Source organism: Cryptococcus neoformans, chromosome 6 (assembly GCF_000149385.1).
Source record: "Cryptococcus neoformans var. neoformans B-3501A chromosome 6, whole genome shotgun sequence".
NCBI lineage: Eukaryota > Fungi > Basidiomycota > Tremellomycetes > Tremellales > Cryptococcaceae > Cryptococcus > Cryptococcus deneoformans.
The window spans coordinates 1,328,926-1,351,046 of record NC_009182.1 but is presented as its reverse complement, the minus strand read 5'-3'; the positions used below and the strand labels follow the sequence as shown (position 1 = coordinate 1,351,046).

Sequence of the window (22,121 nt, the reverse complement as noted above, 5' to 3'; positions counted from 1 at the left end):
GAACGTACATGGATCGGGACCACATCTCTTATAGCGAATAAGCATATCAAACATCAAAAGTGTTCTTTGTTCTTTTGTTCTTTGTGTGGGGGTTTGTCACCCGACATCCGCATGTCCGAGTCCCTATCCGTCATCCGTCGATCATTCTCTCGTCCCCTGTTTTGCCGGATGCTCGATGCTTGCCCGCCTTTCGGAAGAGTTATGCGCATTGTTCGCAGTGCTTTGCATTGGTGTGTAAATGACATCCGGAAGAGAATAGATAAATTGGGACTAGTTACTCGCTGAAAAAGAATCTATTCTAACCCTAACTTCATGTAAACGTACCCTTCATACCTACAAATTAATTCCTCTTATTTATTCTATATCCTCTATTTCTTTATGTACAATAAACCAGTCTTCCTCTCCTGCTTACCGGCGCTTTCTGTATACAAACCCCCCTGCCTCCCCTGCATCCTGTTAGTATTATGCCCAAACATAAAACCCCCCTTTTTCACTCGGTACCATTAATCCCACCTCCGCTTTGCCTCCTTCGGGGACCCGATGTATCGCCCCATCCGCACAAACTAGTCTCGCCCTCTCACTCCCTTTTTCTTTGGTTCTGTCGGTTTGGGTAATGGCGGTAGGCTTCCATGAAAAGGCTGCACAGCGGTATAACTCGACTACTGGTTCTCCTTGGCCTTTTACCTCTGCTTCGCAACCCTCCTCTCCATCTCCTTCTCCTGATACATTGCCCTTGTTCTCCCCCTTGTTGAGTGGATACGTCAAATCGATATGCGCCCCGTTATGGTACGCTTTTCCCAACACTTCGTGTGCCCTTTTTGCCCATCTTTCGCTCCGATCCCCTCGGTCTGGTCGTTCGGATTGATCACTCCCAGACGAGGCAGGGAAAGTGGAGAGGACGCATGGATCGCGTAAAGGCCGGAGGACGGTGATGTAAATGTACTCATTCTTATTATCTCTTGATCCCTCACCATCTGCGTTTTTGTCTTGTTGGATTTGCTGGGAGGGAGGGGGGCGGAGGGAAGTAAGTGGAGAAATGACGAAAGCGGGCTCAAACCGACTGACTGTAGCGGTAGACGTAAAATACGCAAATGGACCTTGCAATTCTATGCCCTTTCCATTTTTTCCACCCTCATCAACAAGTGCGCGGTGCTCCGTAAACGGCTTCACCCAGCTTCCCACCCTTGGATCCCACTGCTCCACATCCACCTTCACCCTTTCTTCTCCTCCGACTTTAGAGCCTGAACCAAAAAGCCAGGCGCTCGCGTCAAAGAAAATGCCCATACTCTCCTGCGCCGCGATCCGAAACCGCTCGTTTCCCGGATGCGTCTCCCGAAGTTTCTCAGAAGATTCGAGGATCGCAGCATGGAGGGAAGTTGAAAGGACTACATGGGTCGGGATCGGTTTGATGTTTCGGCTTGTGTTAGGGGCCACGTCGTGGGGCGGGGATGGGGGGGGTAAAAGAGTGGTGAGTGTGATTGGTAAAGGAAGCGGAGACGTCGACCTTTTCAAAAATGAAACCAGAGGCAAAATTTGAGCGGTCACCTCCGGTGAAGGTCGGTAAGGGAGGGAAGACAGGATAGATGTATCCGGCAAAGGGTCGCTAGGGGGAAAGAGGGAGTAATAAAGCGCGTTTGCCTTGGTAGATTATAGAAATAGGTGATATGTCAGCTTCAATTTGGCTTCCATATGACATTATAATGATACAAAACTTACGGTCCCGAAAGGTAACACAATAAGCTCCCAACGTCCCCATCCTTGATCTTCATTCTCTGCTTGTTGATCAACAGTGACACCTTCAATCAACTCGTGCGCCGTCCCATCACCGCCTATTATGATCACTACATTCGGCTCGTCCCTCTCTCCACCTGCTATAGGCTCACCGCCTTTCCCAAGCTCACGGTGCGAATCCAAGATCGACCGCCCTATCTCTCCAGCATGAAGCGGCGCAGTTGTGGGGTACACTTTGTAAGACTGTCGAAAGTGGTTGAGGATGGGGATGATATGTTCATCCAGGACTGATATAAATGGCCAAACGTCATGTGAGTGGAGCGGTGCAGGAGAAAAGAATAGTAAATAAAGAAAAGTATTGTTAGATACGCATTCAAGATGGAAGAGGGAGGGCTTACAAGCTGGACCTTTTCCCTGCCCCGCGGCGGGGTTGACAATGATATGTAATGGCTGCTTCTGATTCCCTGACATGCTCAATCTTGAAGAGACCTACTCAATGCAGATGTGAAAGAAAGGAAAAGCGATACGAGCGGTGTGAAAGTGTTTTGAGTCAATGTAGATGAGTCTTGCGGTGGATTCGGGGATGAAACGAGCACGTCAGAAATCGATGTCAACAGGCCGCCATCCGTCCCCGCCGGTCATTTATCCCCGAGGGGAGACTGATTAATGGGATCAGAATTGGAAACAATTACAAAAAAGATACGACTTTTTGTGAGTCTTCTTGAGGCCAAAAACACTGCGGCGTACTCTGTGTCCTGGACAAACAAAAAAAGGCAAGGTGGTGGTGGATGATGAAGAAGGCTTTTATGGCGGTGGATAAGTATGTCCATTTTCGCTCAACAGCAATACATGGCTATTATCTATTATTATCCCTGGGCTCCATGATGTTACAACTTCAAATTTATATGGTGCCATTGCTTTTTTGTTCAAACTCTCTGGCAATCACATCATTAAATAACAAACAATACGTGCGGTAGAAAATGGACTCCGTCGTTCTGCACCTTGTTCATAGTCTCGGAGATGAGCGAATGCAATCGGTTAAGTCCGACGGTCTATTTAGTGGTGGTGGAAGATGAACCTTCCTTTCGTTATCGCTTCTGGGTTTCTTTTTAGACTGCTACAGCTAGACATGGCGTGCTTCGAATTGACACATTCTGTGTTTTTTCCCCACAAATGCGCGGTTCTCGCACTGTCTCTTCATTCACTATTCTATTAGAACAATAATCGCGAAGAGCAATATATCATGCTAGCTCTCGGAGTACTAGTGTTGGCCCTCCATATCTTCGGCGGTGCCTTCGCAGCGCCTTCCAAACTCGTCCTCGATACGCCTTTCCAAAATGATCAAATCAAGTTTGGCGTGTTCTCTGAGCCTACCACCGTTGACAAACCCCTGACCGGTAATATCGCCTATGAACTACGAGAGACCGAACGAACATTCTTGCTGAACGTACCCGAGAACTATGTTCATGGGAAGGCCCACCCCCTTGTGTTCAGCTTCCATGGCGGTAAGCCCTTATTCTCTATTATTCCATCGGAGGAGGAGAAAGCCATACACAATTATGAAATCGGGCTGATGATATGGCAATTCACAGCTGGCGGTTACAGCGAGAAACAACAACGTATCACAGAGCTCTCAGATCCCAGTCTTAAGATTGCGGGCAAGTCTTTCTTGACCGTCTATGCACAAGGTGTGAACAATACGGATTGGAATATGACTCACATCTGGAAAGGGGCACCATACGAAAACACCACAGTAGACGATGTGAGCTGAATCTCTCCCCTCCCTAACCTACCCATTCCATCCGGACGTCAATAAACTATTTACATGGGAACATTTTTAGAGCTGACGGATATTTGATAGATCGCATACGTCTACGATATTCTCCGCACCGTATCCTCCTCATACACAATCGACAAATCTCGTCTCTACGCATGCGGTAAATCCAACGGCGGGGGATTCACCGCCCTCCTCGCCTGTCGACCCGACACATCCGCTCTTTTCGCAGCTTTCGCTCCCGTCTCCCCAGCCTTGTATCAAGGAACCTTCGCCTTCCACGGCTGTCAAACCGAGAGGGGGGTTAACATTTTCCACAGCCATGGCGTTGAAGATACCGATACGCAATATCACGGTCGAACACCCGAGGGCGGTAGTTTTGGGCCGGAGCCGGATGTGAGGCAATGGAGGAGGGAGTGGGCAGAGAGAAATGGGTGTAAAGGTCGTTGGCCTGGGCAGTGGGCGGAGCCAAAGGTGGAAGAGATATATCCTGGCGTTTGGGAAGAGGTTTGGGATTGTCCAAAAGGTGAAGTGAAGGCGTTGAGTATTGAGAAGCTGGGGCATGCCTGGCCTTCGACGGCAGGTTGGGATCTGGCGGGGTTCCCCAACCAAACTGCCAACTTTAACTTTACTAATCCTCACCTTGTTGACTTCTTTTCGGAACATCAATTGGTCTAATTTGCAGAAAGTCTGGTATAATACCCTAGTAGAATAACGCAACTAAAGTTATGTCACGTGTACATGCTGTTGAGAATCACTCGAGAGTAAGTTTACAAATATAACCTGTGTATCTTACAACAAATCAATCTTCTTTTCCCTAAGCTCCCCATTTTATAATCTCTTCTTGATCTGCCTCCCCAGCATCAAATTCGTTCCTGCCTTTGGCCGCCCATTCGGATCCCGTATGCCTAACCAATCAACCACACTCTTCTGCTCCGAACCCTTTTGCTTCCCCAGCGCCCCGGTGCTCATCATCTCTTTCCCCTTTCCCTTATCGCCGATCTTGCTCGCATCCTTAACTTGTTCCTTCTCCTTTGTACGTAACGGCACCCGTTTCGGCTCGACCACCATGCATCCCCGTGGACTCTGCCCATCATTATTTACTTCTGGTTCTAGTTGATAGTCCGGCTCATTGTCGGGGCAAAATTTTGCCCGCTGAAGGGAGGAATCGGGTATGGGGATGGCCGATGTGGTTGGTAACCTGGCGCGAGAAGATGTGGATTGTTTGGAAGTGGCAAAGGGGTTAATCTTGTTCTGCCGTGGTTGAGGAACAGGCACTGGTTCGTCATCGCTCTCAGACTCTTCAGCATCCGAGGCAAATAGGTCACCTCCTTTCCTATCCCTCTTTCGCGGCCGACTCTCTTTCCCTCCTTCCTTTTCCCTCGCTTTTTTTTCCATTCCTTGCTCCTTCACAACCCCTCCACTCCCAAACTCTGAGCTATGGCTCACAGGGAAATACTTGCTCTTACTAGCTTTCCTCCTCTTTAGTCCTTCATCCAGATCAAAGGATATCGTCCTTGCCGTTGGGTGCTGCCTCGTATCCAACTCTTTTCCTGATCGGGACCGTTTCGGACTTGCTGGAAGGCCAGTTACGTGGCGTAAAGAGTCGTCATGGAAGGAGGGCATATCGATAAGAAGGGAAGACTCGTCAGCGGATGTCGGGGGGATCAGCTGGGCTCGCGAAGTGCGCGAACGGGCATAGGGAAGGGTAAGATCAAGGTCGAGAGGAGGAATCTCTTGGATAATTGGATCGTCATCCTCACCAGGGATTTCGCCGTACATGTCACGTTGGGGGCTAGCCGACTTGTTCAACTGTTGATAATCGAAAACCTCGGGGGATGAAGATCGGTCAGAGATTTTGCGTGATCGTTGTGGAGCGTTGGTAGAGGCTTTGAGATCTGCTTGGAGACGAGCATTCTCGGCTTCCAGCTTTTGGACTTTCGCTTTGAGCTCTTTCCGAGAGTCGGCCTGAATTTGTGATTAACCGTCTAATTCTGCGAAGAAATGATAACGCTTACTTTAGATTGATACATTTTGAGCATCTTTGTACGTTCACGTAAAGTAGCTTGCAAATCTTCCTTTTCCTTCGCTTCCCTTCTCAGTTGGCTACATATGTTAGCGCAGTCTGGGAGCATCATCCTTACCTCTCAAGAATCATAATTTTCTTCTCATTTTCCTTCGCCCTCTCGTCCATTTCTTTTTTCCCCGCTCTTCTAGCTACCTTTTCTTTCTCAAGCTCTCTCTGTATCACCTCCAACTCATCCATAATTCTTTTAATTCTCTTATCAGCCTTGGCTTGCTCAGCTTCTTTCGCTTTTCGTATCTCATTCGGGATGATGGTTTTCATTTCTGCGTTTGTCTCCTTAAGGGAGGACTCCAGCTGAAAGATTCTGCCTTGAAGCGCGTGAATGACGGGGTGATCTTCGAGAGCCGAACGAAGCTTGTTAACCGCTACAATCAGACCACCCACGTATGTCTAGTCTATACTCAGCTTCAATTCATATTTGGGAAAGAGGGACTGTATACCTTGATACCACTGGCCGCTTTCGCAGAAAGCTCTAAATCCTTTACCAACCCTTCGGTCCTCTTGATCATCCCCTCCATTTCCTCCTCCTTACTCTCTGCTCCTAATCCAGCTACCTCCTCCGTTAACATTTTTGCTCTCTTAGCAAGACTCAGCGCCTCTTCTTCCCTCCGTTTCGCCTGTCTATCAATGTCTCTTCCCAATGGGGACGATGCCGGCTGAACACTACTTGATCGCCCATCGAACGTAATATATAATCGGTGTATAATGGGATTACCAGTTTCGGGGTCGGCAAAACATTCTGCTCGACAAGAAGGGCATTCCACGGGAGCGTCTGAGAGCGTAGGAGAACCATGTCTACCAGGAACTCCTGCTTCACGAGCAGCGGCGAGGTAAGCTTGTGATTGAGTTTTGAACCATTCTAAAAGACATGGCTCGTGAAACACATGACCTGCGATACATTAGCCATGTTAAACCTTATCATGGTGTCGAAGGCTACTTGCCACATTCGCAAGTGGCGATAGGAATGATATCGTCGAGGTCATCGCGTTTATTGAAGAGCGAATCGATACAGATGGCACACGAAGCGTCTTCCAGTCGTTTTCCCATACTGCTTGAACATGTAGCTATCGGTCCTTGTCTAGACTTTGGACATACGGTATTATGAAGCCAGTCCAGTCGCTATGCGTGGATAAGTATAATCAGGAAAGATGAAAACGAAAGGATAATGATTCACAAAATGTCGAGGTTTCACCAAAGAAGAGTCGCGAAGTAATCGCCCAAAGTAACCTGGGGCGAAACGCGTCGAACGCGTTATTATAGGTATTCTAGCCTAATAAAATAGTGCCGCTTCGGGTTTATATTTAAGCCTTGGTTTTGGCGGTTGTTTTATTTACTACTGGCTTCGTGCAAGTCTTGGTCGCCCTCTCTCACCATCATTGGTATACTCTCGCAGAGTTCTTTTTGCGATGTCACTTTTATATCTCCCCCTATTCAACATCTTTCCTACCTTAAGCTTGGGATTAGTGAAAGAACCCGACAATGTTTTTACGGACAACTGTACAGTTTCAACCGTTTCAATATGCGCCCCCGCAGGTCGTCAGTAATGACATAGTCTGCGCCCCAACCTATCAATCAACGGTCGCGAACGTAGACGATGCTACGCTTAATGATGAAATGTCAGTGGTTTCAAGGAATTTGATAACTACTCCATGTCCGCCTGAGGACCTGGTGGTAAGTTCCTTCATAGTAATTTTCGCTAGGCGATTTCGCTGATAACAAATAAACCGTAATAGATTATTGAAAGGACCAGGCAAGTCCCCGGAGGCAGGGACGTTGCTTATTTAAAAAGTATTGGATTGAAGTTGGATAATGCGCAAGGGGCAAACGCAGCTCATCAGCCGCAACGGTCATCTGTTGCAGACACCAATGCCTTGTTTTTCGCCCCTGGCAATCACGCCCAATCTTCCTTTCCAGTTTCTCTGGCCAGAAATCCCAGTGAAGCAAGCGAGGCTACCGCCAACAACCCAGTAAATCCTCTTCCAGCTTCTCCTCCGTGGCCTCCTCTAGAATCACCTGTGGGTCCGGCATGCTACTTTCATATCATCAGACGCTCAGCTGATATAGTATGCCAGGACAGGTCATCGGCATCCATCCCTGATGACTGGGAGCTTACCCATTCAAAAAGAGTAGATGATATGATGAAAAAGCTCTACGAGAGGAGTAATCGGAGTCTTCCACAATTCCCTCCCCATTTGGAGGCTTTCACATGTATATCGCCGCTCTCTTCCCTCTCACCTTCTTCCAACCATTCAAACTTCACCCCTACCCCACTCATACCTTCGACTGTGCCTAGCAACCCACAAACAGCCTCATCCCAAAGTTTATCGTTACCGAGCGTCTTTCTCTCCCCTACTTGGCCCACTATAACAACTCGAGACAATTCGCAGGGACTACGCGAAACTCGCTCTGCTCCCAACCTTCCTGCTATATCCTCTATGCGAGTCTCTACACCATCGTCGAAAACCAATTTTAACACTACGGCACGGGCAGGTGACCCAGCAGAGCTGGTATCTGAGAAAGGACAGGATACAATGTCCGACGTTAGGAGTATACGTGGCGATGACTCAAAGACTTTGCGGCGACTTGCTGATGTAATCGAATCTGCACAGCGATACGTCAAACAGCACGAACAGAAGAAGCCGCTTCACTTCCTTTCCGTTCGAACTGTTCCCCAAATTGCAGTACAAAAACCTGCTCCTTCTGACTCGTCACGACAGCCGAGGGACTTCCAGACAAACCAACGATTCCACTTTGGTACACCATCAATCCCAATCCCGACTTTTCACTCATCAACCCCTAATCCACAAAAATTGCCGTCCTCAGGCCCTTTTCGTGTATCCAAATCATCGAGCGATGTTGCCCGTCTCAACTCTTCTCCATACGTCGCTTCTACTCGAAGTCGCCCTTGGTCCCCACCCAACTCTCCTCCTTCCAACCAAAACTTCAAGTTAGATATGACCAGTCCGACTCGGCTTCGGACGGGCAAGTCAACTTCGAGTTTCATCCGGTCCGGACCTATCGTACACGAGCCGCCAGGGACGGGAAGAAGTGAATATCAATCCCCTTTGAAGCTTCGAACTCCCATCATACCGCGACAGACACCTGATTGGGCACCGGAACCGTTTCTCCGGTTGCGCCATACCCCATCCAACCTGCCGCTTTCCCATGCCAGCTTTGCGAATTCTCATCGAACACCGCCTATCATACTCGAGCCACCATATCTCACTGTGACCAACCAAGCTTTTCCTTCCACGTTTATGCCACAGCATACGATTGAGCCTACTTCTATCCCCATCACGACTTCTTCTTCTACCACTGTTATCATTAAGGTACCCTCTGACAATCTTACAGCAGCCGATGCACCTAGAGCTAACGACGCCCTACAATCTCCGGTCATCCTCCGAAAAGCATCACCGGTAGAACCGAAAACATCGCGTACAAGCCTATCCACAGCCGCCGTTCAGAAAAGTAGGAACCCTATCAGGAAAAAGGTTAGCACGGCATTCAATAAAGCGAAAAGCCATTATTCGAAGCTCCTCAAGAAACCGTAGTAGCTGTTCAAAAGGGATGAAATGGGGTGTGAGATAAAGGGCGGAAGGGAAGATGGGAAGCCAAGTGAAATGTACAAGGAGTGACAGTGAAAGAAGAAGGGAAAAGGGAGATGAAGAATGGGCGAGAAAGGAAACAAGGGAAACGGACGAGATGATGAGAACCCGAACCAGGAAATCGCAAAAGGAAACGACAAAGTAGAACCGTCTACCGCGGAGGCACATACAGGTACTTGTACAATGTCAGGTAACTATAGGAACCGACTTTCTTACTGGGTACTCATTGGGATCATTCCGAGGGCACGTACATGGAAATATAGGCACGGCGAAATCAAAAATTCTTTTTTGCCATCTCCAATTTCGACATCAGAAATATCATCCTCGTCTTTGCCGCGAAAAGTTTGTCCGGCCTTGCCGGCCCAACCGACTGATATTTTCGATAGACTTAAACAAGAAACCGACATCTGCCTGACAATCTCGAATGCACAGCGGGCCAAAAGATTGGAACTGCAACACTTTACGCCCTTCTCAATGATGTTGGGCAAAGTTTCCTCAGGCCTCTCAACGTCGATCTGTGAGAGAAGGACGGCTTGGGTTGGATACCAGGGTCGTAGCCCTGGTCCCATGACGTCTTACATTTTCTTTTATTAGGAGCGTTGTATAAGTAGGGGAAGTGACTATTATGTTAGTAATTTACCGCAATAGGGAAAGAGGGCTTGTTCTACCCTCGTTCGGTAAAAGAAGATCCATGAGCAGCGCAACTAACAGCTATGTATGTACTTTGAATCTACCATGCGCTAGTAGGCATCTACCCATGGGACGGTAGTTACTGTCACAAGCTTTGGATCGTATCTCAATGCTATAACTATAGGATAGCTAAGGCAGTTGGGTCGGAGCTTCGTTGGGGGAACCTATAAACATTCATTCCCTCTACACCACTTCCTCCTACTCTGTTGTAGCACTCTCTTCCATCATTGGTATCTATAGGCTCTTTTCGAAGACCGCCTTGTGAAGCGTCCTGATTTTTTGATGCATTTTGTGGATCAAAGGCTTGCCCGGGAGGAACTTGGTTGGCATCACCGGGTAAAGATGAGGATTGGCCGACGAGGAGAGAGCGTCGAGGGATCGAGATGTCACCAGGGACGAAATCATCGAAAGGGGCTATGAATGGAGAGGCAGGGGCACCGACATCGTGTACTGCACCAAAAGATGAGGATATTAGTTGACTGACGACCTCCTCGGAGAACTCCAAGTTGATGCGGTGATTGAGCCAGGTCCTATACTGCATCGTGCGCCCACCTCGAGGGATTAACACACTTCGACAGCGCGCAACCGCTTTTGAGGCTATGACGACCATAGGTTAACCCGTTGTTTCAGCTCCACAGCTCATATCCATCTTCCGGGCACTCGCCAAGTTCACTTCTGGTCCTATAGATGCTGCTTCGACGACATCGTTTGTCCTACGATAAGAATTGTCGAACGGCCTAGAATGGGGTAGGAAGCTTTTCAGTCAAGTCCTCAACTGGGAAGCCAGGTGCACGCCTAGTTCTCACCTGGATACCCTGGGATTACTACTTCGCGACATTTTTACTGAAAAAGGATTCTAGACAGGGTCGACGATTGACGTAAATCGCTGAGTCATCGCCACTTTTCAGCTTCATCATCATCCCATATTTTGTGAGAATTCCAACTTACAATATGCAGCTTGTACTCGGAGATGAGCTCACGGACAGGGGCGTCGATCCAAGATGGAGATGCTTATGTGGAAGATTGAAGACAAACGGAGAAGTATGCATAGTGGCGATCGGTGGAAAGGATTTTCGCTGCTGACAGCAACATGTCTGATTGAGTGCACAGTTGAATGGCCATAGGGCATTCATGCAGCGTGCATCTGCGTCGGTGCTCAACCGGAACAACGACGGACCGACCGACCGGCCGACGGAAGCTGCGTGGTGGCTGTACTTGAACCAAACAACGGGGGCCAGCCTATCGGAGACGAACCAATGTCCGTCGAGGGGCTTGTGTCGAGCCTAGGACAGGTCCACAAAGTTCCCACAATTGCACTACCTATTACGACTCATTGGACTGCGACCTAAACATATATCACAGAGTAATACCATGCCCCGCACACGGAGCCAGACCGTCGCGTTGAAAAACAAGGCCGCCTCGCTCGACCGTCTCCCCATCGAACTCCAAACAAAAATTATCACCCACCTCAAAGATATTGACCCCAAAAGCCTTCTCGTTCTGGCGCGAGTGTCCAAATCATTGTACTACCAGTGCATTGATCACATTTACTACGAAGTCAAGTTGAAACGCTCTAACCGAAAACAATTTTTCAGGGGCCTCAACAGCGGCCGATTTCTTCGAGAAGGAGAATTCAAGCGTTGGTACAAAAAACCACACCAACAGCCCTTGTTCGGACAAAGCGTGATTTTAAGACGCCTTCTCTTACTTGACAAAGTCCATCGAATTATCATTGCGGATGGTCCTGCCTTGGAGAAAACCTTCGATATAGCTATCAGTGCAGCTATAAAACATTCTTTTGTTTCCTATTCATTGTACCAGGACATTGAACCGCAACCTCTGTTTCGAAACTTAGGTCAAGGCAAGAAAGGCCTGCCATGTATGATATGGAAGGAAGGTGCTATGGATCACTTTGACGATTTGATTCAAGACAGTTACCTCGAGGACTGGGAATACGCGGAGCTACACGACGAATCTGCGTCGGAAGGCAGTAACAACTTAGCGAGGGAAAGACTTGATGATTTGTATGATCTCAGTCTGTGCCAGCCCGGTACTCCCTTCTGTCTTCATTTACCGGATAGTTGGTGTCATGACTCCCAAAAATTTCTCGACGGCATCTTCAAACGCAACGCTCTCAAAACCCTCGCAATGCATAATGTTAAACTTTGTGACTGGAGGTTCGGTAAATCCAGTGGGTATTACACCCCGGATGAAATGCATTTGTTCTTGCTAGCCCAAGGACTGCCGAAAGATACCTATGAACGACCGCTTCCTCATCGTGAGGCCCTGGGTAAATTCTTATCGTAAATATTCAATTCCTGCTGGGGAGGTATCAGAATGGTTCAAACCTGACAAATTTTTTTCTAGCCATTTCTCTCCGGAAGATACACGCTGTAAGATTCACATCTACAATTATGCTCGCAAGGGTGCGGAAAGTGAAGAAGATGTCAAACGGAAGGTTTTAATGGTCTGCCGCCGTGAATACGCAAGGAAAAGAGAATTTAGTCTCCTTTATGGGAATGAAGAAGCAGACGAAGAACCGAGCGACGGGTGTCCTTTCCGGGGAGAGTTAGTGATACATTTTGAAAAGGCGGTCTGCAAATATTGTGGGTGTCATTAGGTGCCCGTCGGAGCAAATGAGGGAAAGAAATAATCAGCAGTTCTGGTGCGTCGTCAAGCCTTCTGGGGATAGGTTGTGAAAGATGTTCATGGCTTACTGTTCACATAGATTTTACTTAGGTTTGACGGCTAATGGAAGTTAGCTAAGGCATTCAAAAAAGAGCCCAGAGGGGGTCTCTTCTTTGCCACAAATAGGGCATTAACGAAGGAGAAAGGCTTGAATCTTATATATTAGAGGAGATTGATGGAGCTCTAGATTCCACAGGGATTTACATGCGAAGGATGGTTGAAGGGCTAATCGTATGCAACACATCCACCGAGTCATTATAATTATACCAAAGTCGAACCACCCATCTCCACGTGGTCGTCCGCCTTAGTGAGATACTAACCGAGGGCACTTCAGCCTAATAATCTTCTGGATTGTTAATTAATTAAGGTGTTGCGGCGGTCCCCGAAGCATATGCCAAGCCAAAGAAATGGCTCGTGGTTATTCACCTCATATTCAGAAAAGGCCTCGCGGATGATTACACGGAGATTGTTCCCCAGTCCAGATTCCGCAGGAAAGCTATCCTCTGGTCGACAACGAAGTCTACCCGCAATCTCATCCTATCCAATCTATTTTCACCATTAACATATTGAAAGGTTTATTTTCATCAGCACAGGGGTACTACTACAAGGCGATAAGCACAACCACAAACGACACCTTGAGATCTCATCCCTCCAACCGCAGCCGCTCTCTCTCTTCAAAAGACCACGCCCGCTTAACGTTCACCACAATGGACATGTCAGGAATGGACGGGATGGATGATAGTGGGTATTTCATTTTTGCGTGCCCCGACTCACCTAACTCTTGATAGTGTCCTCTACATCCTCCAACATGTCTATGAGCATGAAGATGTATTTTCATGGTACAATAGGAGGTGACAGTACGTTATACTCGCGAATCAAGCGATCCCGCTACTGACACCATCTGTCTAGTGCTCTGGTTTGCATCTTGGATGCCATCTTCGGCAGGAGCAACTGTCGGAGTCTGCATTGGTCTTTTCATACTTGCCATCTTTGAGCGATATTTAGTTGCTTTCAGACGAGCATGCGATGCCGCTTGGAGAAGAGGGTAAGTCGAGTTTCGCCCCGATTTCGTAGACTTCTACCGAAAACGTCCGCTAACGCAAACTCAGCCAAGTGGGGTACGTACGTCCTTGCTCCAACGGCCCTCTCATCTCCTCATCCGGCAAATCAACTTCTCTCCCACCTCCCGTCCTCTTCAACCGACGTTCATCCACGAAAAAGGAGAAAGACGTCTACAACCCCCTTACCCCATCTGATTACGCCCTTGAATCAAACCAAGATGGTTCAGTCGAACCTGCTACTCCTTATACTCCTTTCATCCATGCTTTGCGTGAGAGTCAAGAGGGTAGTTCCGCTCCGTCCTACGCACATTCACAGCAAGGTCAAGCTCAAGCACAAGAACCGGGAATGGGATGTAATCCTTGTGCGGAGGGGAGGGTAGCAGAGATTGAGAGATGCAAGGAGAAGGCTGTCGAGACGGGTTTAGCTCATAGCCACTTACCGAAAGCTGTAAGGAGGAGTCTTGATCCAGGACGGGAAGGTAGGTGGAGTAGACCATTTCGGCTGGCGGTGGATGTTCCGAGAGGACTGTTGCAGGCTCTTCAGACGTTGATTCACTATCTCCTCATGTAAGTCTTCTTCTCAGGTTGACGTTTGACGAGTAAGGATTGACGGTTCTGGCAGGTTGGTCGTGATGACGTTTAATATTTGGTGGATGATCTCTGTTGTGATAGGCAGCGGTGTTGGGGAAATGTTGTTTGGAAGATTTGGGTCAAGCCATGTGGGGCATTAGGGGGTAGGGGGTTGCACGTGTATGCATGTTTATATGAATGTATGTATATTTCTATTTTGCGGCTGTCGTGCTTCATCGTTCCATGTCGTTATTGTGACTGGCTCTGTTGTTCGAAGCTTCAGTCACGATATGCGTACGATACTGCTTTTCGCTCGTTGAACTCTCACTCAAGCAGTCCGTATATCCCTAACACATCTTCACTCAGTTCTACAAAGTCGATATACTCCTCCGCAAAGTCGTTCCAGGTAACATTCTCAATCCTCGACATAAACCTCGGCGGTTCCGGGCTCTCCGAATATAATCGCGCAAACAATGCTTCCGCTTCCTCCGCCTGAGACATATATATCTCCATCTTATTCACCACAGGTCCCAGCGCAATGCTGGCAGACGTCTTTGCTTTGTACACTACATTATCAAGCGCTACCGCGCTCTTCCATACCCCACACACTAGGGACATCAGGTCCTCATCCTCCCATCGGGGACATTTGGTATCATAGGGTGCTTTGATAAGGGAGATGATAATTCGGATACGGCTGTAGGGCCAAATAAACGGTAGCTGCATGATTGCGCTTCGGAGTGGCGCTTGGTTGTTGGATGGGGTGTGAAAAATGACTGTTGTCATTTCCGGACGACATTCTGCGATTCGTCGAAGTTCATCTAGGACGTAATGATACCTTGCCCTTCCATCAAAGAGTACATGAGCGACCGTTTCTTGGAAGCTGGAGGGGAGGAGACGGATGAGAGTGTTGTCCACGTTTTGAGAAGTATAGCATACCGAGTATCTGTTCAAGAATTGGCTATTGACGACTTCCCAATCGTACTCCAACCGTTTGACATTTGAGAACAAGTTCTTCACTGGCCATTCTAGGGCGGCGATAGGATCAGGACAACTTGAAATATTGAAATGAGTGGAAACCACAGCGCTCTCCATGCTCCGTATGAGCAGAATTCGTGTACGGGAAAGTGCCTCAGCAGTGCGGAGCCATGCTTCAACAGTACTGTGCTGGCTAAGACTGTGGAAAAGCTTGTGGCAGACGGTGACGGTGTGGTAGAGGGTGGGTATGGTGTGCTTATAATAGTATTTGGAGAGCGTGAGGGTTTTTAGGGGCGCGATGAGGGAGAGCTGGTGGAGGATAAGATGGGCGACGGGATAGAGGGTCTCGAAGACAGGTTCTTCAGATGTGGTAAATGCTTGAGACATGGCATAGATAGGTATAGATAGATGTTAATGAGTGGACTCAAGCGAATATATGCTACTGGGTATCAGTTACCGGTATTGCTAATCCAGAGAAACGAATACAAACCGACCGAGATGGAAGTGACGTACGGAAAAAGCTGCTTGAGGCAGTATGGGTAAATCACCAGTTGAATGGGTGCTTTGTGGCAGGGATCGTAGAGTAGTAAAGCCATAGATAGGCTGCGCCACTTACTTCCCTAGTACAAATCCAGCTTCGAGCAATCCTAGCTCAATCAGATGCTCACTGAAGTCAGATTGCGGACGAGCGACGGAGGAGAACCAAGCCGTCAAAGTGCGTGAGCATAAACAATCTCGGCCGACGGCTGTGGAGGCGTGTTCGGAGTTCTTTTGAGCTCCGATATCTGAAAGGACCGTTTGCATCTTAAAGTCCGTCGGACTCTCCTATGCATGCCTCCGTCGTCACGTCGAAAGTTTAACAAGAATCGGTTTGTCGTTTTCGTCGTCTTAGGGTTGAAGATGCTTCGAATAGCAACTTGTAAGGGGTAGTTTATGCCTAGATGCTGAACGCATAAGGCTTCCGGACATTCGTTCTTTTGGACAGTCTCCCACACATACCTCTATTTTGCTTGTTGCATGGCCGTGCCTCTTTCTCTATCACTATTAATAGTTCAGGAAGGCACGACCTATTTAGACTATGGTGATGATTAATCATTCGCTGTTTCCACCTGGGATTACTTGAAAAAATCTGATAAATTAAAGGGCAGAAGCATAGACGATACATTTGTCAATTGTCGACTAACAGAGGGCACCCAAAAGCGTGATGAACAAATATTCCCCACGACCTGTATACCGCGGAATAGCGAAAGAAGATTTAGAAAGTAAATGATAAGAAGGACTGAGGATAGATTATTAAACAACTATAATTCTATAGATAAAGACATATAAAACAGATACAACTCTTTCCAGCTTTTCTCTTGTAATACCTTAGCTTACTGGAATCTTGATTGCCACTCGGCCGACATCTGTATGATATTTTGGACGCCAGTAGCACAATAAGTTCTTTCTGATAATGATCGAGTGGTCCAAGCTCTTTGCGACCTCAACACGCCAGACTAATATCATTTGTAAGCGCTATTCCTGTATTATCGATATTCAGAGACTATGACTCACCTGCTGAGCAGTGAAGTTTCGACAATCCCGATCAAACAGTCCCTTCTGCTCCTCCATCCCATCCAATAATGCTTCAAGATCCTGCAATGGTCCTTCCAAACCCTCCACGGCCATAATCGCCTGCACCTCCCTCTTACTCTTTCCCCTCTTACTTGAAGCATTTTCGCTCACATGCTGCCTCATGTTATCTTGCATCGTTTCAATAATCCTCTTGGTCTCCCGCAAAATCCGGTCTGCTTGGACGTAGTTTTTACGTGAGGCAATGAGCAGAGCGCGGGTAAGCATGTCAGAGGCAAGAAGCTCCATACGTCGGCGAAGAATGGCAGGGTCGGCCGGGGATGTGGATGATGGGGTACGCGGAATAACAGCGACGGTGAGAAGTTGAGGATGGGGGAGACGGGAAACAGAGCGGCCAGCAGCGGGATCTCGGAAGGCCAAGTCAACTTCACATATCGGAACTTCGTCAATAGCCTCGTCATAACTCGAATGGGCGACAGAAAGCATGTCAATACCCAAGTTGGAACTCGGCGCTCGTCGAGGAGATCCTCCTCGTTGACTCGCAGGATCGGAGCCATCTCCCGACTCATTTGACCCTTCATCAGAATATTTTTGAGACTCATCTCTATTCTCCAGCTCGAGCTCAATAAGGATCTCCCTAGAGTCGCCATATCTCAACTCTTGCAGTTCAATATCAATATCCTTGCCTGTTCCAGTGACCACCGCTTGCGTTGTGCCCTGTACTCTCATGATTCTAAAGTCATTCTCCACACAAGATACATGGACCTTGGCATTGTCCATCGCAACATTCATCATCCCACCTACGATGCCGGCCAAAGTCTCACGCAAGTGGTACCACTCCTTTACAAACGAGTAAGTACCGAGAGTATGGTTGGTAACGATCCAGAGAGGTGAAGGGTCGTGCGACCTGCCATAACCTACAGCATGGACCAGGATATTGGCAGCATCAAGACGAGCGGCCACGAGATCCATTTGAGTTCGCTTGATGATATCGGTAGTATCGCTGACGATCACCATGCTCGAAATGGGGTTTTTGGCTTTACGCTGCAACACAACGTCGAGACCAACGTTCATAGCCGTAACCACATCCAGCTTCTCATCACTCCCTACTGAAACTTCAAACTCATCCTTCTCCAGCTTTCCGGTACCAAGAGTCTCCACAAACGTTTCAAGACGTTTCCGACTCTCGTACCTTGTAGTAGACAGGAAGGGCGTTTTGCGCAAGGTACCGTTCACGCCCATCTCACATGAGACTAATGAAATACGGTCTTTCGGTCCAAGAAGAGCGAGCAAAAACTCGAGGGAAGACCGCATGAGCTTAATTTTAAGGGGAATACTCTGTCCAGGGGTAAACGCAGGAAGAGATAGCACAAGGACAAGATCGATAGGAGTATGTATAGGGGCAAGTGGTACGTTATATGCAAGGTCGCCTGATGATTGGTCTTTGGGGGATACGGGCGTAAAGTTGGAAGTAGCAGGTGTGATAGTGTAGGATGCTGACGTAGGACTTGTCAAGTCGGAGAAGCTGATGGCTAACCCACTGGAAGTGCTCCGGGGAGCACCAGAACCAAGAATCTTCCCCGCTCTGTCCTTGAGACCCCCGTTATCCTCGATCAACCTATTTATAGTCGCCCTCCAAGTCTCGTGACTTCCCCTATCTTTGAAAGTAAGAATGAATGACTCAAGCGATCTGTCCTCCATAAGAATCACAAGATTGAGCTCTGACGGAGTGGATTGATCTAAGACTCGAGAGACATGACGGAGATATATCCTGCCCTTGAGTTTGAGCACAGATTTTGACGAATGCCCCGAGTGATCACTGCGCATGGAATTGGATGAAGAGAACATCTGTCTAAAGCCCGACTTCTTCTCCTCGGCCGCGCAGACGAGCGCATCTTGAAAGAGGTAGACCTGGAAGTCGCGCGTGAGGGATCCTTTGCGCACAGTGAGGATGTCAAACAGTCGGAGTTGACCGAGAGAGTCTACACTAAGCTGCTTCAGGTCTACCACCCGGTTCTTTAAGTCTTGGAGAACGTGTGCGAAAGGATCGGATGTATTGAATTCTCTCAGGGATGGGCTGGTAGCGAGTTCTCGAGCAGAAGTAGGAGATGGAGATGGTTGAGGTGAAAATCGTCCTTCGTCGAGCTGACGAGTGGCAGCAGGGTATTTGCCCCTATCGGGTGCTGGAGGGACGTCAATGATGACCATCGCAGTGATCATCTGCTTGCCCTTTCGGTTCTTGGAGATGGTGCTGAACTCAGATTTGATGGAAAGAGTAGGAACAATGACCTTCGGTAGCTGGCCGTTGGATACGGAAGGGCGCGAGTTGTCGATGGGATCATCAGCGGTCGGGTCTGGAGGGGTAAGAGGAGTGATACCACGACCACTTGTTCCACGGATAGATGGTGCTGGGCGAGAAGACTTGCCCGATTGACCCATAATGGCAGAAAGTTCTATTTTGCATGTCAGCTTAGTCCTTTAATAGACAGATAAAGAGTCACTCACTGTCTTTCTTTGCCGCGCCATCTGCAAGCTTCATCGGTTGACGGCAAACACCACATACGCCCAAAACTTTTCTTGATCCTTCTGGTGGAACCTCACCGTAAACATGAGTGAAACATTCCTGACGGACGTCTTATCAGCAACTGTTTAAGCTCAGATCTCTTGCCGACTTACTTCATGTAGAGCGTGCCCGCATTCAGGAACAATAGGTGGCTTCTCACCAGGTAATCTATAAGTGAAACCCATAGGCTCCACGCAGACAGGACATGTTACATCTCCATCTCTGTCATCTTCTGTTGACACGAGAGCCAATTGCTGGACCGATTGTGTCATTTTGTAGGTCTCTGCGAGGTTCGGTGATGATCTCGAGCTGTTGATCACGGAAGAGTCAAAACGCTCAAGTCGACGAGGTGCTTGGGGAGAAAGGAAAGTTTCCTTTGCCGTTGGCAGTGAGGCGGGTTGGGAAAAGGATGCAAATGGATGAGATGATTGAGAAGACTGCTTGGAATGGGCAGAGTTGATGGTTTCGTGTTGAGAGTTAGAACGTTCGCGGGAAAAATAGTTGGAAGTAGGCTTGCTTCTGTTGACAGAATTGGTCGACGCGGACTGTGTGAGAGGGGATCGACGTTTCACGTCAAGAGGCTTGGTAATAAACTCGTCTCTGATCTCTTCGATAACGGCGTTGTCTTCCTCCACAACGGTCGCGATGGCAGATCGCTCGGCAATATGCCACTGTTGGTGGCTTGGTAATGAAGAACCAACAGTAGTGTAGGAGCACACTGAACTACCGCTAGACCCAGAAGCTGCGGTCGACCTCGAGTTGGGAGAAGCGATGGATGAGTTGGCGTAGGACTGCGGAGGCGAGATAGCGATGGTATCGGCGGTGTCGTTTTGGGACGAGAAGGACGAGGGAAAGGTCCGTGTGGAATAGGGCACGGAGGGTTGCAGTCTGTGCTGGGAGGGCTGCGAGCTCGGTGGCAAAGGTATGGGAGAAGAGCCTAAAGGCAAGAGGATGGTCAGTAATGAAAGGGATGAATAACAATTGATGGACGGGTAGGTGCTTTGAAGGATCGAAGTGGAAATGCAAGTGTGGAATGTATAGGGAGGAATGAGATGTGTATGAGGAACGAGATGCGTATGTATCCAAACAATAAGCAAACAATAACAAACGTACCTTGCCATCCCCTGGGCATCGCGCTATGTAGCAACTTAACCTGCGGGTCGCTATTGTTCTCTACAGCTGGCAAAGATGTACTTTGAAAATCGCCTATTGTCCTCTGAGATGCGTGATGTTTGTCGACAACCGCCGATACTGTCTCTGGAGACAACAACTTCAGCAGTTTTTTGTTTGCGGAAGGAGGTGTATGTGTGTTTGGGGCGGTTGGTGTATTCGGCGTGAGCAGGATCGGTGGCAAAAGCGAGGACGGCAAGGACGGAGATGTGTCGGTGATGGGTGTCTGAGGAGGGAGACAGCTTTCCTGACTGGATTGTGAGTCTGCAGAAGGAGGTGTCGATGGCAGACCTCGAGATGGCGAGCGGGCGTAAGTCTTTCTTCCCTCCTCGCCCTCAGAATCGGAGCTGCTGCTGTCCCCCTCCCCGCCTTCCTTGGGTAAAAGGAGCAACGGAGGTCCTAACCCGGCTAGACTGCGCACAGACTTTCTTCTTCGATTACCGTTACTTGGAGGCCTGGGAAATCGTGGAAGCGTACCCAAATCACCCCATTCTTCTGCTGTAGACATTGTTGGTGAGCTGGGTCCAATGAACGACCTCTCTCCACTATCCTGTGGACGCTGGACAATGCTGCCCAAACTTTGCCCCTCACCATCTCGTCTATCTCCGCCACTAACCTTGCATGCCTCGTCTTTAGCCAGTACTGAAGTTCGTGACGACCCCCGCTTGGCGTTGCTACTCTCTCTCGAACTTAGAGACAACGCCCTCCTCAATCCTCGCCAAGGACTACCAGGCTCCCGGTCGTTCGATCTGGTGGGGGAGACGGGTGTGTGAGGAGAAGCAGGTGGGCTCTCGCCATTATTGATGGCAGATTCACATAGGCCAAAGGGGGATGCTCGGGGCATGCTGATGGTGCTGATGATTGATGACGATGTGTTTGATCGGCGTACAGTTGAAGGTGATGAAAGTGACGGAGCTGAAGATCGCCGTTTCCGGATGCTTTTTGTCCGAGCCCGCTTTGCCTGGGCGATGAGAGCTTGTGCTGAAAGTGCCGTAGTAGTGGGATCGTTTGAAGAATAAGAGGCGCTAGCGTGAAGAGCTTGTGCGGTCTCGATAGACGGCGTAAAGTCAAGATAGCTGGCGCTCAGACGATGTTTCTGGCGATGGCGATGGCCGATAGCAGTAAGAGGTAAGGGTGGGTGACGGAAAGTGGGAGGCGGCTCGTGCACACTGGATGGAAAGGGAGGTTGAATTTTTTTGGGTGTGTTGCTTGTGTGTGAAGGGTGTGTGGGAGGAAAAATGAAAATCAATGATGAATCTGAACTCTGAGTGGTCAAAGACGCTTGGCTGCTTGTCGCAAACTCTCTTGAACTGATCAAAAGAACCAAAGACGTAAGCACTCGGTTCATGTTGACCCGGACCCTTAAGAGGAAAAGAAGACGTACCCTTCTTCAGAGCCCGAGCAAACACCGCTATCGGTTTCAAACGATATCATTATAGTCTCCTTACCATATATCCCGACTTCTTCTTCTTGAGAGACCTCCTCTATTGAAGATGACGGAGAGCCAGAGTCGTTTCCATTTACCATCTGTGGTATGTTGACAGGCCAGATCATTCTTCAGGATCTCTCCAAGTATAGAGACAAAGAGTAAGGATCGAGAGAAGGGTCGGAAAAGACGATTGTTCGAAGAACAAAA

At 48.5% G+C, this 22,121-nt stretch overlaps 8 protein-coding genes across 8 annotated transcripts; 4 read left to right on the top strand and 4 right to left on the bottom strand.

Moving 5' to 3' along the window:
• Positions 1–462: 462 nt before the first annotated feature.
• On the bottom strand, positions 463–2,202 carry CNBF4530 (hypothetical protein; the record flags this gene model as incomplete). Its single annotated transcript, XM_769681.1, has 3 exons — positions 463–1,638; positions 1,717–2,018; positions 2,130–2,202. The coding sequence occupies 3 exons, from the start codon at positions 2,200–2,202 to the stop codon at positions 463–465; spliced, it is 1,551 nt and encodes a 516-aa protein (XP_774774.1).
• Positions 2,203–2,974: 772 nt separating this feature from the next.
• On the top strand, positions 2,975–4,183 carry CNBF4520 (hypothetical protein; the record flags this gene model as incomplete). Its single annotated transcript, XM_769680.1, has 3 exons — positions 2,975–3,236; positions 3,324–3,493; positions 3,593–4,183. The coding sequence occupies 3 exons, from the start codon at positions 2,975–2,977 to the stop codon at positions 4,181–4,183; spliced, it is 1,023 nt and encodes a 340-aa protein (XP_774773.1).
• A 153-nt stretch (positions 4,184–4,336) lies between these two features.
• Positions 4,337–6,638, bottom strand: CNBF4510 (hypothetical protein; the record flags this gene model as incomplete). The annotated part of the gene is made up of 5 exons (XM_769679.1): positions 4,337–5,473; positions 5,524–5,611; positions 5,650–5,981; positions 6,032–6,480; positions 6,533–6,638. 5 exons carry the CDS (start codon positions 6,636–6,638, stop codon positions 4,337–4,339), a joined length of 2,112 nt encoding a protein of 703 aa, XP_774772.1.
• A 567-nt stretch (positions 6,639–7,205) lies between these two features.
• CNBF4500 (hypothetical protein) lies at positions 7,206–9,142 on the top strand (the record flags this gene model as incomplete). The annotated part of the gene is made up of 3 exons (XM_769678.1): positions 7,206–7,262; positions 7,325–7,606; positions 7,664–9,142. 3 exons carry the CDS (start codon positions 7,206–7,208, stop codon positions 9,140–9,142), a joined length of 1,818 nt encoding a protein of 605 aa, XP_774771.1.
• A 2,115-nt stretch (positions 9,143–11,257) lies between these two features.
• On the top strand, positions 11,258–12,506 carry CNBF4490 (hypothetical protein; the record flags this gene model as incomplete). The annotated part of the gene is made up of 2 exons (XM_769677.1): positions 11,258–12,189; positions 12,254–12,506. The coding sequence occupies 2 exons, from the start codon at positions 11,258–11,260 to the stop codon at positions 12,504–12,506; spliced, it is 1,185 nt and encodes a 394-aa protein (XP_774770.1).
• Positions 12,507–13,382: 876 nt separating this feature from the next.
• On the top strand, positions 13,383–14,373 carry CNBF4480 (hypothetical protein; the record flags this gene model as incomplete). Its single annotated transcript, XM_769676.1, has 4 exons — positions 13,383–13,431; positions 13,520–13,619; positions 13,684–14,054; positions 14,312–14,373. The coding sequence occupies 4 exons, from the start codon at positions 13,383–13,385 to the stop codon at positions 14,371–14,373; spliced, it is 582 nt and encodes a 193-aa protein (XP_774769.1).
• Positions 14,374–14,529: 156 nt separating this feature from the next.
• CNBF4470 (hypothetical protein) lies at positions 14,530–15,567 on the bottom strand (the record flags this gene model as incomplete). Its single annotated transcript, XM_769675.1, has 1 exon — positions 14,530–15,567. The coding sequence occupies one exon, from the start codon at positions 15,565–15,567 to the stop codon at positions 14,530–14,532; it is 1,038 nt and encodes a 345-aa protein (XP_774768.1).
• A 986-nt stretch (positions 15,568–16,553) lies between these two features.
• CNBF4460 (hypothetical protein) lies at positions 16,554–22,039 on the bottom strand (the record flags this gene model as incomplete). The annotated part of the gene is made up of 7 exons (XM_769674.1): positions 16,554–16,676; positions 16,735–19,205; positions 19,258–19,375; positions 19,429–20,314; positions 20,510–20,711; positions 20,777–21,654; positions 21,870–22,039. The coding sequence occupies 7 exons, from the start codon at positions 22,037–22,039 to the stop codon at positions 16,554–16,556; spliced, it is 4,848 nt and encodes a 1,615-aa protein (XP_774767.1).
• Between the last annotated feature and the right edge of the window lie 82 nt (positions 22,040–22,121).